This window comes from Erigeron canadensis, chromosome 5, assembly GCF_010389155.1.
Source record: "Erigeron canadensis isolate Cc75 chromosome 5, C_canadensis_v1, whole genome shotgun sequence".
Lineage (NCBI taxonomy): Eukaryota > Viridiplantae > Streptophyta > Magnoliopsida > Asterales > Asteraceae > Erigeron > Erigeron canadensis.
Genome location: NC_057765.1, coordinates 8,837,118 through 8,853,858, shown reverse-complemented (window position 1 = coordinate 8,853,858; position 16,741 = coordinate 8,837,118). Strand labels below are relative to the sequence as shown.

Genomic DNA, 16,741 nt, shown 5'->3' with positions numbered 1-16,741 from the left:
TGGCAAAACAATCAATCACAACATTTTATATCAACACTTGTCAAAAGATGTCAAATAATGCAGGATGGTTGCAAAATCTTGCCAAAAAAAATCATTGAAGGTTTGCTAAATGCTAGAGAGATGGTTAAGTTTCATGACTTGTAATGTACAACCGATCACATTATTAAATGTCATGCAAAGTTTTCTCTCCGTCAGTATACCCATGCCGATTTTTATGCCAACACCTCATGCCATAAGATGTCAATTCATAAAGATTAGTGTTACCCATCAAATTCACGGGCTAATATTTGCCGCCAACACCCATTAGCTAAGGGCTCGTTTTATTCAAAGATTTTAAAGAAATGTAACGGTATGAAATTTAGAATTTTCTATGTAAACTCAACATCACAAATTGACATCAAAAAAAAAAAAAAAAAAAATCCAAATTACTGTTCGCCATATTCTTTTGAATTGGGTCAATCAAACGACCCCAATAAAGGGAGGCACAATGAATAACAATGTAGATTAATAAGTATGATTGAATATATGAAGGCCATTTACTCAAGAATGAAGAATTAACCAAACAAACATTTTAATTTCCTTTTTTTAAAATAAAAAAAAACAAATATCACATTCATATTTTCTCCTTTTCCCCCTTTTCTACTACATTACCTACTGTCTATGCATTGTACCCCTCACTTCCAACCTAACAATTTTCGATCTCGGTTGATTTTAAGCCAAGTCTAGAGTTGCAAGCATGCAAGTTAACCATTGAAAATGATCTCAAGGAAGAAAGATTCTGCTTTTTCAACAACAATGGCTTATAGAGTCGTGGTTGTGTGGCATGTTTGTTTAAGTTGGGCTCATCACTTTCTGCGGCAAAGCACAATGTAGTGGTTTTCAGTTTCTTTGATATCCGTCCGGTGTAGATATTTGATAGTTCAAAACCATGATTCTTGCTCTTGGATGACAAAAGAGTGGATGCGAGAAGATTTCTTCTTTTTCTTGTGTAGGCGTTTTCTGGTTTCGCGATGTCTTGTATGGATGGTGTAGATGAAGGCGAGACATCCGCTAAACATGTAAAGGATTTTGATTTCCCATTGTAAAATGTGGATATTCCTCTTCTGTAACAAAATACACAAAACACATGTCAATTTTCTAATCAAATTTTGCTACTAGAAAGTAGAAATGGAAAAGGAATGGACAATTAAACTTTGAAGATGTCAAGAAACTTCTTGCGATAGATTTGTCAATGAGAAGATTGACGGGTCAAACTTACGAAAAATTATCCTATCTACTACTAGAAAAAAAAAAAAAAAAAATCGACATGTACACAATATCTAAAGGGGAGTGATATCCGTAACACAACAAATGATAAACCTGCCACATATACGCAATACTGATATACCGTGTGCAGTAAAACTTATACATTCTGATAAAAGTTATACAATATCTAAAAGGGAGTGATATCCGTAACACAACAAATGACAAACTAATGGTACCATTGTCATTTCCCCTAAAATGGCACAATATAGATACATGATTGAAGCATCTTGTTTCCGCGTATCAAAAAATGTCATTAAAAACGTTTACGTGCGACAAGAGAATTCCGGGTCCTATATGATTTTTCGGATCAAACTCCGCAATCCATGTGAAATTTTTGATGAATGGTCAGACCACGTTAAACATTTAATGGATGAAGTCATGAAACTAACAATCTTCTGTGTTTTGTTTGACAAAATAATCCAATCATTAAAAACCAAAACAATGACAGATTTTTTTTTTAGAAAAATATCTTTTACTTGTCTCAAATAAATGTTTCATATATAATGTTTCATACTTGCCTGATGATTCTAGCATCCCTCATTTACTAAACACAACTATAGATTTTGTTCATCATCAAACAATACCAATAGAGCAAGATCATAGAGAAATGTTCTCTTCAATCAACATGACGAAAGACTTCTCAAATGATGCCTGTAATTGCCAACAATGCCTAGAAAAGGAAAATCAAGTACATGTACACTACAAGGCTAGTCCAAATAACAAAATGAAAAAGTCACAACTCACAATTATCTTTTAAGGAGGGATGAAATTATTTAGGTATATTCCAACCCTCTTAAAGAACCGTCAAAGGAAAATGAAGTACATGTACACTACTAGGACTCATATCGAGGGTCTGTTTTTTTTTTTTTTTTGGTTTTTTTCAATTGGCGGGTTTCTTGGGTGGATACTGGTGGAAATTCTTTGTGATAATTTGGGGTGGATAAAGTCAGATTAATGGAAAAGCATTCCTTAATTTGGTTGGACAGGTGGGTGTTTGGGTGAAGAAGGCTTACAGGGTTTAGATTGTTTTGGCTTTTGTTTCGAATTTCCATCATCCCACTTTGATGGTTCACCGAGAGGGATGGTATAGGTACGGATGAGCAAAAGACCTGGAAATCCGTGCCTGAGCCAGAACCGACCCGCCCAAAACCTTAACGTGCCAAGTCACGGGTCACGTTTTTAATGCATTCACGGATTGCGGGTCGGGCCGGATTTCAACCCGTGCAAATCGCTAGGTATAGGTAAAATGTTATCCTTTTAGGATTAAGAATTTTTCAGAAAAAAATTGTTATTGTAGTCTATCATTAATATATTCAAACACGTAAAAAGTTGTACCTAAAATTTTATATTTATGTGTTTATTTCAATAATAAGATAAATATTTTTAATTTTTAATATACAATATCTGTGTATCTACGCATAACCATCTACCAATATACTAAAACATGATTGAAACTTTTATTTATCGACACTTGGCTTATTAACTAAACGACATGTGTCCTTTTTTAAAATTCTTAATTTTAAGTTACCTTATTACTATCATACACTAATATTTAATCATTAATATAATTTAAGATGTGTAATCCCTTATCCATTTAATCAAAATTGCCAAGAATATGAATTAGTGGAGAACGAGGAGATCGAACGGTTATTGGGAATCAAATATTTAGGTCGTTCAATATATATCTCTTCATAACATAGGTGTTTTTCATTAAACCGCACTACCGCAGGTGAGTTTTAGCCGACATATCGATCACATAACCAAATTGACATATATATCCCTACATTATATAAATCTCACTTCAAAATTTGTTAGTTATTGCCTATGTGGCATGCTTAAAAATACAAGAAAGCCCACAAATCATTGCTCCTTGGAAGGTCTACGGATTAATTACTTTTATAAGAAGTTCAAATTTTCAAAAATTTGAATATGTAATCGTTCGTGTATTGCTTGTGGCGGTTACTTTCTTGCATGTCTATGTCTATATAAGGCCAATTCCATTCAGTTTTAAGGCATTTCAAAACGTAAACACATAACAGATCAATTTTAGCATGGCTTCACTAAACCATGTTTCAATTAGAAATTTGCGTCCAAATAATAAGCCATGTACGATAACGGTTAGAATTTGTGGCTATGGAAGCAACCTCTATATGGAGATGTTAATAACATAGGTAATATTGAGATGATCCTGATGGACGAACATGTAAGTATTCATTGTTTGTGAATTTTTTTTTTTGATTAGATTACTTTTTAACATAACTTTCTTTCGAATTTATAACTAGCTTTTTAACATTCTAATGTATAAACATTTTCATTTTGACAGTTTGATAAAGTGGTTGTTGTTGCAACAATCGGTTTTATTCCAACCGACCAGTTATGGTATTCAATGGAATGTGTGAACGGTTCTCAAGAAGTTAAGTTGACCGATCTCTACATAGATGCAGTCGACATTATTGATGCTTTAAGGGACAACAAAATGTGGATTTGTTGTTCATGTAACAAGGAAGAAGTTCTCATCAATCCTAGGTATATATTTATATTTCATATTAAAACTCTATAATCATTAAGTTGTGTGGTAAAATTGTATCTCTGTTTTTTTTTTGGTAGGTTTAATGTGCAAGTTAGGATTGTAGATGCCACTGGTGCTATTGGAGTTAAAATGAATGATCAACAAATTTCAAATCTTATACAAAGAACAACCTATCAAATTTGTGAAGAAAATTATGAGGTATATTTGGTTTATTTTAGTGCTAAATAAGACTTTTCTATGCATTTTAAGTCATTATTTTTTTTTAAAATGGTCATTAGTTGTAATATGAGCACATTTACTTCGCTACATGCATGCTTGAACTGGTGTTAAAGAAATTATTTAAGGTTATAGCGCATCTACGTGGGTCTATATATTAAAGTGGGGGAAAATTCATAATACCTATCACATCCTGGTAACCGACATAATCCTTCTTATATGCGCCTACTATGGGCAATCAATTTTATAATTTCTCTCCGGCGTGCAATGTATGCGTTTTAAACCCTCGTGTATCATTAATAAATCCCAAGGTATATCTAGCATTCTTTTTCCTTAAATTAATCAACTCATAAGAATATTTTTATTATGTCCAACTCAGTTATATTTATTCATTGATACAATCTTAAAATAAAGTTAAAAAAAATTATTTAGGATTGTCCGTGCATCGCACGGGGTCTAAGCACTATTCAATACATTGACAGGTGCTATATAGTCTTAATTACTCACATATGTATTGTACGTATTAGGGAACAAAGAGTCATGGAGCTTTTTTTTTCAACCCTCCCAAATCGTACTAATCACAACCCTCCAACCCATTTTACCTCTTCAACCCTCCCAACTCATTTCTTAGGCATTCATGACTTTCTCAACCCTCCCAAATATTTTTATTTCCTTTTTCATTTAATTTAATCAACCATTTATAATAAAACAAATTAATAAAACATAAAATCATCCATTACATAACTAAAGAAATAAATAAAACATAGTTCGGTACATAGAACGGCCTCTTCATCACCGAGATTCATCTCGGCCGTTGGGTCGAATGGATCAAAATCGTCAAGATTCGTCTCGGCCGTTTGACGTACAACATATTGTCGAGGATCCATTGGGGGGGGGATGATATATTGGTTGAGAATAAGATTGCCTTCGAATTGGTGGTTCGGGAATATAGTATTGTGAGCTTGATTGTTGTTGATATTGTTGTTGGTATTGTGGTTGATTTTGTTGTGGGTATTGTGGTTGATTTTGTTGTTGGAATTGTGTTTGATTTTGTTGTTGGAATTGTAGTTGATTTTGTTGATATATAACTTGACCCCGACGTCAACCTCTACCCCTTTGAGAGTATGATACATCTAGTTGTTGTTTTCCCCTCCTTGGATCCATGTTAATTTGTGGTTTATATGATAAAAGTGTATGCGATTGTTGGGTTTTTGTTTGAAAAATGAAAGTTGATTTGGTTGATATATAGATAGGAAAAAGAAGCAGAATTTTTTTTTTTTAATCAAAGCCATGCTCCCCCAACAGCTAGTCAAAAGTCTCCAACGTTCAAATTTGACCAAGGATTCTTCAACTAGCAACGGGCTTCAAGCCCTCCGAATTCAACCCGCTGGCCAGCCCGTGTTAGCGGCGACGGTGTTTTTGGGCGGGCTAGGCCAACCCGCTGCCAACCCTTCTCGACTCCGTACACCCTTAGTTTGATCATATTTGTATATTTATTTTTAGACGTTATTTTATTTAACCTTTATGATTTATATTCTATTTAAACAAGCAATTCTTTAATTATGTGCATGGTATTACAATTTAAATAATCGTATGAAAAGCTATGTTTTGTTTATATGCATTTGTGTTTTAGTTCTTTATTGTTTCATTCTTGCATGCATTTACAAATAATATTCAATTTAGCACTAATTTTATTTTAGTGTTCTTGTCATCTAAATACAACAATGACAACTTCTAATCTCTTGATATGAAATATAAATACCAAAGCAATAATTAACTATATATGTATGTGCACATAATTGGATTATGGAAAGAATTCAAGTTCATTGAGAGCGGTAAAGCACATAACAAGTCTATTTTTGAGATAAAAGCCGTATTAAGTATCTGTACATCGTACGGGTATAAATATTAGTATATTTGTAAAAAGCTTTTTATTGTGATAATAAACTAATGGTCTACTTTGGCCTTTAAGGTTAACTGTATCTTACAAATCTTGATCATATTGGATTATTGGCAAACCAACAACCATGATAGAAGTTACTAATAGATAATGTGTCCAAGTGGTGGCTTTGTGATCATAGTTTTTTTTTTCTTTTCTTTTAAATATCTACATTAGGAATATTCCTTATACAAAACTCTTTGGTCCATCAACACACATTTTTATTAGTACTGTGGTCCAAGATGGACCAGCAAATTGATAGTAGATAAATTGCATGTGCACACATGATCTATATATGTATAGATTAAACCTACCCAAGCAAGAAAAGTTGCAATTGTTCACATTAAATCAATCAAACCACTCACAAAAACATGCCCCAATCAATGGCTGCTTAACTTTCTTTTTGATGTTTATTCTTACCCCACTCCTTATCTGTTCTTTATATCTTATCCTTTACTTTATCAACAAACTAATAATAAACATAAACATGATAACATAAATCCCACAAGGGGGTCCCTTGTATGGGATAATATTATTGTCATCACTATTTTCGTTATTCAGTTACATATTTTGTTTATTATTTGGCCTTGTATATAACGTTCAAAATTTTTTTTGGACTTGTATACCTTTCATGGTAAATTCTAGATTTTGTATTGTGACCTCTAGCGTCTTGCTAGTGGTTCTTCATTCATATTAATATATTTTTGATGTTCGGAAAAAAAAATGTTTTGTGAGATTATTGCTGTTAAACTATAGTTACCAATTTAGTTAAATACATTTTTTATGATGGTTTTCAAAGACAGCTAGTTAAAGTGATTTTTGAATAAGTATCGGTTAGGTTTAAGGGATTGACGACAACGACAACGGTACTCAATCCCGGCAAAACCCGAGGTAAGAGGGAGGTAATATGTAGACAAGCCTTATCCTTACTCAACTAGTTAAAGTGATTGTGAAGTCAAAATGTCTTTACTTTTAATTTTCAAACCTTTTGCTTATTAAATTCTTCGTTTAGTACGAGTAAAAATATGCAATGTTTAGCCAATTAAAAAAAAGTTACTAAACATCCAAGCACATGTTTTAATAGGGGTAACATGTTATGAAGAAATAATTTGAACTCAATTTTGATAAAGTGACAATAAGTTGATAATTATTGCAAGTCTTAAAAGATGAAAACGATGGGGTCTTTTATGTTACATGATTTGGAACAAAACTACTTTGATTAGTCGCCCAAATAAAAATATCCAAAATATAAAAACACCCATGGTTAGCAAATAGTTTGGATACTATTGGGTCGGCTATCTTACCCAAATTTGACTTGTGATTAGATACAAAAGCTAAAAAAAATGTTTCTTAAGAAGGTACAATGGAAACTAATCAAAAAGGTTATCTGAATCTCCCAATACTTTCCTAAACGAAGCTCTAAAGGTTTTCATTAAAATGCATTAATTAGTTGTACAGTTACCATAAAAATCAGGGGGTGAGCTTTTGATATGAAAAAATAACATTTTTATGCACGTTAAGTGAAGCCCTAAGGGCTTCATTTAACATTTTCCATATATTTTTAAGGTTTATTTGGTAAGTTGTATTAGGGGTGAGCAAAAACCAAACCGAAAACCGAAAAAACCATGAAAACTGAAAAAACCGAAAAAACCATTGGTTTTGGTTTTCTAAAACCGAAAGTTGTGGTTCGGTTTTGGTTTCTAATGAAAAGTTGAACCATAAAAACCGAACCGAACAAAAATTATATGTTTTCACTTTATTTTATATTTATATCATTTTATTATTAATTTTTGATAAATATGTTATTATATTTGCATTTTTAGGCATATATGATAATATCATTTATATGTTTTAAGTGAAAATACACAACAAAATTAATTTGTTTTAATAATGGTATAATTAAACAACAAGTAAAAGATATAAATAGTTATTTATAAAATTAGTTTGAAGTGTGTACAACAACTTTTATGGATTTGTTGTCATTGTTGTAATGTTATTGTTACTAATAGTGTTTTGAAAACTTGTTGAAATTAATTAAGGTGTAATTATATGGTATAAATTTATAAACTTTTGAATCTCAATTTGACCCAAACCACAAGTAGTTAAAAACCGACTAAAACGGAACCGAAATATACCCAAACCGAAAAAACCGAAATCCAATGATTTTAGTTTTCAAAAACCGAATTATAACAGTTCGGTTTCGGTTATAGTTAAAAACCGAACCAAATCGAATCGTACTCACCCTAAGTTGTACATTATAATACATGTAGTTATTTTAACTTTTTAAGAGTAAAAGATTTGGAATCTAATGGTCCATATATCTTTTTGGTATCGACATCGCATGAAATTTATGTCGAATAAATCATCATTTTTATTTATGGATCATGTATGGTTTCTTCGCTCAAATTTTATAATTATAAAAGTGTACGTTCTAGATAATGATAAGACTAGTCTTATTGAAGACTTGTCAAGTTGCTAATAATTTGTTTCCAATTGTTAGAACCAGAAGATAAGATATCCAAATCATTCACCAAACTTATCCTAAAAACATGCATCAAAATTAAACACTTTCTTTAAATGTCTGAATTGATCTAGATAATGAATTTGTGACTATATAGCATATCATAAATAGCATTACTCAGATATTAACCTATATAGATAGATGCATAAAACAGAACTTATAATATCAAATCACCACACATCAAAATGTATATATTTGCAGAACATTAAATTAAAACACAACAATTTAATTACCACAAATAAGAAGATGAAACAAACCTGATTGGAAGTGCTTCTTCGAGAGCTTGAACCGCATCATCAAAAGATCCATTACTCATCTTCTTATTGTTGTCATTGGTGTGAACATATTTGTAAGGACTTTGAGCATCATCATCCTCGTGTTTTTCATCATCATCGCTATTGTTTCCTATCGATGAACTGCTCGATGATTTGCATTCTTCTTCTTGTATGATCTTCATGAATTTTGTGCCTCCAAAGATTTTAGAATCTTTCATCAAAAGTCCTCCAAACATTTGAGAACCATCATCAAGAGCATGATGATCACCATGCACTCCATGTGTATTAAGTTTCATCATATTTTGATACACAATTAATGGACACCCCACGATTTAGAATTTGCAATTAGTGTGTGTTTATATATATACATGTGTGTGTAATATGTTATATATAGTCATGCATGTGGATAGATGTGATTGGTTTTTGGTTTATCCTTCCTATTGGTTTACAATTTATGTTGACTTTCTACCACTAGAGTCATCTCTAATTTAGTATAATATTTGATATTTTATTTAATTAGTAGTTAAGATTTCTCTAATAACTTAACATGATAAGATCACTTATCAGAAAATGCAAAAGAGTGAAAGATTACATGTCAATCAACTTCAACATATTATCCGATCAATTCACACACAATTTACATTTTCCTTCTAATTTACTAGATTTGGATCGTGTGTTATATGCGAGTGTGTTAAACAAGATAAACAAAGTCCTAAAGGCTTTCATTAAGGTACATTACTTAGTTGTACAATTACTATAAAATTTAAGGATAGACTTTTAATATAGAAATGTACAATTTTTTTATACATATTAAATGAAGTTCTAAAAGGTTTTGTTTAGCATTTTTCATATATTTTTAGTATATTCGATAAATTGAAATAACTAACGAATGAGTAAAATGTATTTATTTTTGTAACATGTTTATATATAGTATGTTTTATAACCATGAATCAACATCCATTTAATAGTACTTGATATTAATTAATTTATTTTTGGTTTTGGTTAGTAGATTATGATGACATGAAAAACTATTCTTTGTTAACTTAGATGGTCGACACCTAAGCTTTTTTTTCTTTTATATCAACACCACTTTTAATAAGATTACTTCTATGGTATACATGTTACCTTTTGTTAGACCATTCGGAATGATCTTCTAAAATCAAAGGCCAAGATTCAAAGATGATCTTTGATTTTGGCTTTTGATTTTCATTTTGCATTCTCGAGTTTTTTTTTATGAGATGAGAGATAGTGTCCGTGCATTGCAGTGGTGAGATGGTGGGGGTGATAGGTCAAGTCATAGAGTATGATACCCAAATGCCTTAACCGTACGGGCTCTGCCACCGGATTTAAAAATTCGTCGAAATTATATTGAATGACATATCAAATGAAAGAGCATGAATTTTTAAGAACACCCATACAATTTTTATAATTTATCGATATAAGGTTTTTAAAATTAAAGATTTTGAATGAATTGGAGGAATAAAATGATTTATGGAGGAGAGAGAAATAAATGAGTGGTTGAGATTTGAGAAAAGAGAAAATTGAATTGTTGAGATTTAAGGGTATTATAGGTATATTAGGTAGAGATCTATAAATTAGTGAATAAAGAAGAAGGGTAATTTAGGTAGTTCAATTACTTAATTGAGATTTGAAAAAAGAGCAAAATGCTTTATAAGATTGAATTAGATAAGAAAGGGAATGAGAAGAAAACTTATGTTTTTGTATTATTAAGTTTTTTTATTAAAAGAAAAGAAAGTGGTAGAAAGGAAAAGTGGGGAGTTTTTGAGCTAAAAACTTTTTCTCCATATTTGGCATGATTTGGAGGGATAAGTTATAAATTTATCAATATACCCTTCAAGCTTCTATATTGGTTATAATTAACTATAAGGTTATAAATATAAAATTACTTTTTTTTATCCTTTCCTTTTCTTTTCTTTTAACTCAAGAATGAATTTAAATCTTTTTATTCACTTTCCTTTCTTTTAAACGAGCATGGTACACGCGCAATGCGGCGACAGTAGTGGGGAAGGCGATCTGTTTTTTTAGGGATTTTGGATAGTTACGTTAAGAGAAAAAAAAAAGTCCAAAGGCAAATAAGGTATTTTAAAGACAGAAATATCTAATAGGGGGGGGGGGGAGGGATTTGCTTTATTAGGGAGTAGAGATAATAAAACTCAAGAATGCATTTTATAAATATAACTTTTTATTCTTTCTTCTCCTATCCAATCTTCTCTTCTCTTTTCCTTTAATTTGTCCTTTAATAGAAAATCGAGAATACCATAAGGATCAAGATTTTTCCAACTTGACTCAGATTAAAGAATCAACTAGAAAAAATACTCACACATTCGAAACAAGGCAGTACCCACTCTTGAAATGCTCGATAATTGTCGCCAATTTATTATATCCTAACCAAATGAGTTAGAGGTCATTGGATCAAATTTAACTATATATCAGACTAGATTGTAATATAGTTCAAAATATGTATGTCATATAATATTAGGAAAAACTCATAACCTTTTTACCCAAATTTCCTGTTAAAGGAAACCCATTTAATTTTCGTCTATTTAAAGATCTCATTCCTAAAAATTTCTCAATAAAGGGTATGTCGTTAGTCTTTAACAAGAACCCCCCGTTAAGTGCCTAATGAACGTCCATTTTATGATAAAAACCCCTATCGAAAGGCCTCATTTCTATGTCTAAAATGAGTTAATATCCTGGAACTATAGGTACTTAATGAGTCGTATATTTATGCAGGTTCACTGAAGATGCGAGAGAGGGTAAATGGCATAAAGTAACTCAAGATAAAGGCCTATGAAGTTACAAGATACAACAAGGTGATTTAGGAGGCGAACGAAGAAGTACGAACTGTAGCAGGAGCTACCAGCACCGCTGGCCAACATCTAGCGCTGCTCACCTCTGCCCAGCGCCGCTGGGAGGCCCAACCAGCGCCGTTGGGCGACCCAGATCAGCAACCGACTTAAACCTCTATATAAGTCGAACTAACCCTCAAAACCAAAAGAGAGAGCCGATTCAGCAGCCCTAGCCACCCATATTCAACCCTAGGTCGTAGTTGCGATTCCCATAAGGTTTTGGAGCTTCTAACGCCTTCCGATCTTCATCTTCGGTCTAGATCTACAATTTTATTTTACTTTCAGTTGGTAAACAATGTCTTTCATCTTTTCAGACTTTGTTATTCCTTTAATAATGTCAGACTAGTATGCTGAATACTTGTTTGAATCAATGTGATCATGTAGACGTTTATTGTTTTACTTTGTGTTGTTAGAATCTGTTGGAGTGTGTTTTACTATTTATCGTAGATCCACGTTTTACTAGTTCTTCATATTAATATCGGTTCTATATCTGCATGTATTGATTTAATTTTGATGATCAGTCTATAATCATACACTAGGATTAATATATAAGGATGGAAAACACTAGTAGGTCTTTAACTAGTTGTAAAAGGTGATTCACGTGTAACCAAGGGATCAAGAACCGTAGTAATTAAGATGAATAGAACATGAAGATTAACAATGTCAGACGCAATTCTTTGACTTGGAAACGAGCACTGTGGTCACCGGAGATAATTACTATCTGGTCATGGCTTAAGAACCAGGTAACTTAAAGATGAACTAGTAACACAAAATTTAGGTCATTAATGCTTAAACAATGAATCTAGCAAGAATCTGTTTATAGGGTAGAGTGAGTTTAATGACAACACTAGTAATTAGGCAAAGTGAATCTAGGGAGAATCTGAGCAGTGATTAAGTTTCCAACAGTCTAGCAAATGGGTAGAATAGTATTTGGTCGTACCATGAGATCGGAGATGCCAAACAAGTATTTTAATTTAATTATTGTTATTGGGTTTTTCAAATATTTACGTTGTTTCTTCAGAAACGGCCTGCCCTGGTAACACCAGATTTGCATTTGATTTTAATTAGTTGTTAGGAAATCGTGACAACCCCAACAACTAATAGAATTACACATATTATTAGATTAGGTAGTGCAAGCGTCCCTGCGAATGATCATGTAACTTATCACTTAAACCATACTACACTGACCGGGTTCTCTACTCATAAGTGTGTGTGTTTCAGATAATTACTTGTACACCATTTTATAAATTTAAAAGAAAAAATAAAACCACCATCAGTGCGACGTTACCGATGCGACGTTATCAGTTTTGCTAAAGTGACCGTTGACTTTTACTTGTACAGGAATCTGGATTCCACCAGATTGGTTCACTGGACTTCACTCCAGTCAAGATCATTCCACAGAAGACATTCTTACTGAAGTCGAGGACTCAAGTCTGGAGAAAGAAGACTGACTAATGGCGGGACCCATTGACAGTCTTACCAGATCTCCTGACTGGAGTCCTTGTCAGTGTTCTAGACCTTACAAGTCTGAACACTGATTACGAGGAATTGACTTGTTTACCTTTACATGCTTTTACCCGGACAATCCATTTGTCCTTTGTTAAAAGTTCTTACACGCGTTGTAAAGGTGGTTGGTTAAAATATTACAAGTCACATCATATTGACTTTATTCATGTACTTTAACTATTGCTTTAAAGGAATAAATATTATATTCCTTAAATGCGTGAACCTTATTTGTACGGCAAAAAGAATTAAATATTAATTCTTTTTGCCTATAAATACCAAGTCATTTCCCTCGTCTAAAATACACTTTTGAACAATTTGGTGCATTTGCTTAAATAATCTCAATCTTAACAGTTATACTTCACAACTTTAAGTATTTCGATCAAGGAATTTATTTAGCAAATATAGATCACTTGTAATTCATAGGTTGTTTAGATATTTACATTTTGTATTATCTAGGTTCGCAACAACCTTGTATTTTATTTAACATCATAAATAAAATACACTTGAAAATTACATTGTGTCTCACTATTTACATTTGTACGTCCCAACTCAAGAGATGGTACTAACTGAAGACACCTCTATGTCGATGGTGAGATACTTTGCAATACACACACTGTATTTGGACGTGACCAGTTGCAGTGTGTAGTATACCAGGTAATCTGGAAGTTACTTATTAAGGTGACAATGTAAATAAGTAAATACAATGCAATAAAGTAAAGTACTTGTAGAGTAAATTGGTGAGATAATATGTAATTTTCAAATGTATATTTTATTTATTAACTTTAAATAAAATACAAGGTTGTTGCGAAGCCAAGATAATACACGAATGTAAATATCCTAACAACCTATGAAATACAATTGATCTATACTTGGAGATTCTCTTAACAATCGAAACTCTTAAAGTTGTGAATTGTTCTTTTTTGCGATTGAGAGAATATTGCACAAGTTCACCAAGAATATTGCAAAGTCTGAATATTGAAAGTTGTTTCTTGGTTGTGCAAAGACCTCTATTTATAGGCAAAGTTGGTATTGGGATTCCAACTTTGCCGCCTAAATATGGTTACTAGCATTTAAGGATTCAATCTGAAATCCTTTGAAAATGCTGGATAAAGTAAGACATAAAGTCACTTTATCAACCTACTTTATGCACTTTTGTACTTTAATCGAAGACAGTTGTTAATGTCAGGATAAAGGTGCACAAAGTAAAAATGTCTTCCTCGTAATCAGTGTAAAGGTTTGTAAGTTCTTTACATTGATACTCTCCAGTCTTGATCTCGGTAGAAAGTCAACTGGGCAGAAAGTCAATTGGGCTTCGCTGCCATTGACATTCTCCTTCTTCCACTTGATGTCTTCAACTTCAACTGGAATGTCTTCAGATGTATTGGTCAATTTTTCAACTGGAGGAAGCCATCAGTTGCATAAACTGTACATTGCAACTGGACTTCTATATTTCTGGACAAATCTTCTGATCTCCAAAGTTGACTGGAGACTGGCCAGTTTTCAGCAAAACTGGTCCTAACAAATTCCCCCTATTTGTCTTGAAAAATTGCCAAGTCTTTTCAAGTTCTTGTATCTATGCAAGTATGAACTTGAAAGACTTGTTTGATTAAACCTAACTAATTTTTCAAGGCATTTTTATAGATCATCAAATGCCTTGGGTTTTACTTCTAAGTTTGTTAGTATTAATATGTTATCTATCTTCTGGTTACAATCTGGAAACTTGTATATACATGAATAAAATTACAAAAGTTACAAGAAAGTAAATGGAAATACAAGAAGATAACTAGAAGAAGAACTTAATCAGATGGCCCTTCTCTTTGCAACTGAAGAGATGGGTTGTTTGTCTTCTGCATCAAAGTTTAGCTTTTCTTCAACACTTTCTTTGAACTTGATGAGATTTTGCAATACAAAGATCTAACCCCTTTCAAACTTATTCTTCACTTGCTTACTCTCCAACAGATTCAGCATCTCGACCTGCTTAGTATGACCATACTGATGGACATCTGGATTTTTTGTATATAGTATTGGTCCATTTTGTACAGCGGTTTTGACATCTTCAGTTGATGCTTCAGTTGGTTTCACCCAAGTCCTTAAGTCTACATCCCTGGACAGTGGCTTTGTTCTTGCTTTGGACCAGGGTGGGTTAAACACCCTTTTCACCGCCTTATTAACATTTTCAATCCTTCTCTGGATCCCACCAGTTCTACTTTCTCTAGCCTTCTCCACCGATATATGTAGACTTTTTACATCAAACTCTGCTTCATCGTCAGGATAGTGTTTATCTAGTTCTATTGCAAGCATTTCATTCAACATGCCCACTATCCTGACATCATTTTTCACCTTCATGTATTGTTCAGTTGAAATGCCCAACAATTTGGCATCACTAACATCCAGTAACTTCAGTCTTTCAAGTTGTGATCTGGCAACTAACTGGTTGGCTTGTCTTTGTTTCTTTCTTTCTTTTATGCCTTCACCAATTCTTGCTAGTCGCTTACTATCACTTTTAGACACTAGAGGAAGCATGTCAACAATTCCAGTTTCGAGTAAAGGTATATCAGTGACCGGCTGGGTAGATTCATCAGTTGCAATCTTCTTGCCCTTATCAACATTCCCCCTATCATTAGCATCCTCAAACTCTTCAATAATATGTTGACTGGCATCAGTACCAGCAACAACATGCCTTTCCACCAATGGCCTTGTACCTACACCAGGCAATCTTGGTGCAAGGACAGTCCTTTCCCTTTTGGCAGCATCTAGACCTGCCTGTACAACTTCCCAGACTGCATTATGGAAAGGCAAACGGTCAAGAGGCTGCCACGACTGCATGTCCTTGCACTATTTGAAGATTGTGTACATCATCCTGAATGATCTCCAAAGATGGTTGGTCTTTCCAGATTGAGTCAAGACATTAGCAACAGTTTGGTCTTGACCATTCTTCAATTCTTCTAGTAATTTGACCAGATCTGGAGAGACACCAACCTGTGCAACTATTCCTTCTCTTTCTTCTTCAATTCTTCCACTTAATTGACCAGTTTGTCAATCAAACTGGTGTGAGATGACACTTGGGTGGTCAGATTATCTATAGCACCCCTCAACTGGCTGATCTCAACAGATATTGGGGCCAGATATACCTGAGGAGGGGTATTTTGGCAATCTCAGACATTACCTTTTTAATCAATTCATCATCTCTGCTCGCCAATGTATCTTCGATCTTCTGGCCAACAAAATTGGCCACTTGTTGCCCAAGCTCTTCCACATTAAGGCCAGGTTTTTCCAAAAGTACCTTAACCTGTCTTTCTATCTCCTCAGATCAACCTCTGATGATCGAACAATTGTATTTAGCAGGTTGGAGATAGATGTGGAAACCTTTGACCGAGTAAGGTCAAAAGCTTCTTTTAATGAAGCTGATAAGGTATTGCAGCTTCTGACCAACTCGTTGAGCTTGTGGAATATCAAGTCCTCATTTGCAGCAAATTTGTTAATCCCCAAATCGACAACCTTTTGATTTGCGAGAGAGTCCTTGTTGTATCTGGAGAGAGACTTGGTATTTTTGTCAATCGTCTTTTGAATATCCTCCAC

At 33.2% G+C, this 16,741-nt stretch overlaps 1 protein-coding gene across 1 annotated transcript; it reads right to left on the bottom strand.

Moving 5' to 3' along the window:
• Positions 1 to 554: 554 nt before the first annotated feature.
• Positions 555 to 9,166, bottom strand: LOC122599624. The gene is made up of 2 exons (XM_043772161.1): positions 8,769 to 9,166; positions 555 to 1,103 (listed from the first exon to the last, which is right to left on the bottom strand). The coding sequence occupies exons 1-2, from the start codon at positions 9,083 to 9,085 to the stop codon at positions 686 to 688; spliced, it is 735 nt and encodes a 244-aa protein (XP_043628096.1). The 5' UTR covers positions 9,086 to 9,166; the 3' UTR covers positions 555 to 685.
• Between the last annotated feature and the right edge of the window lie 7,575 nt (positions 9,167 to 16,741).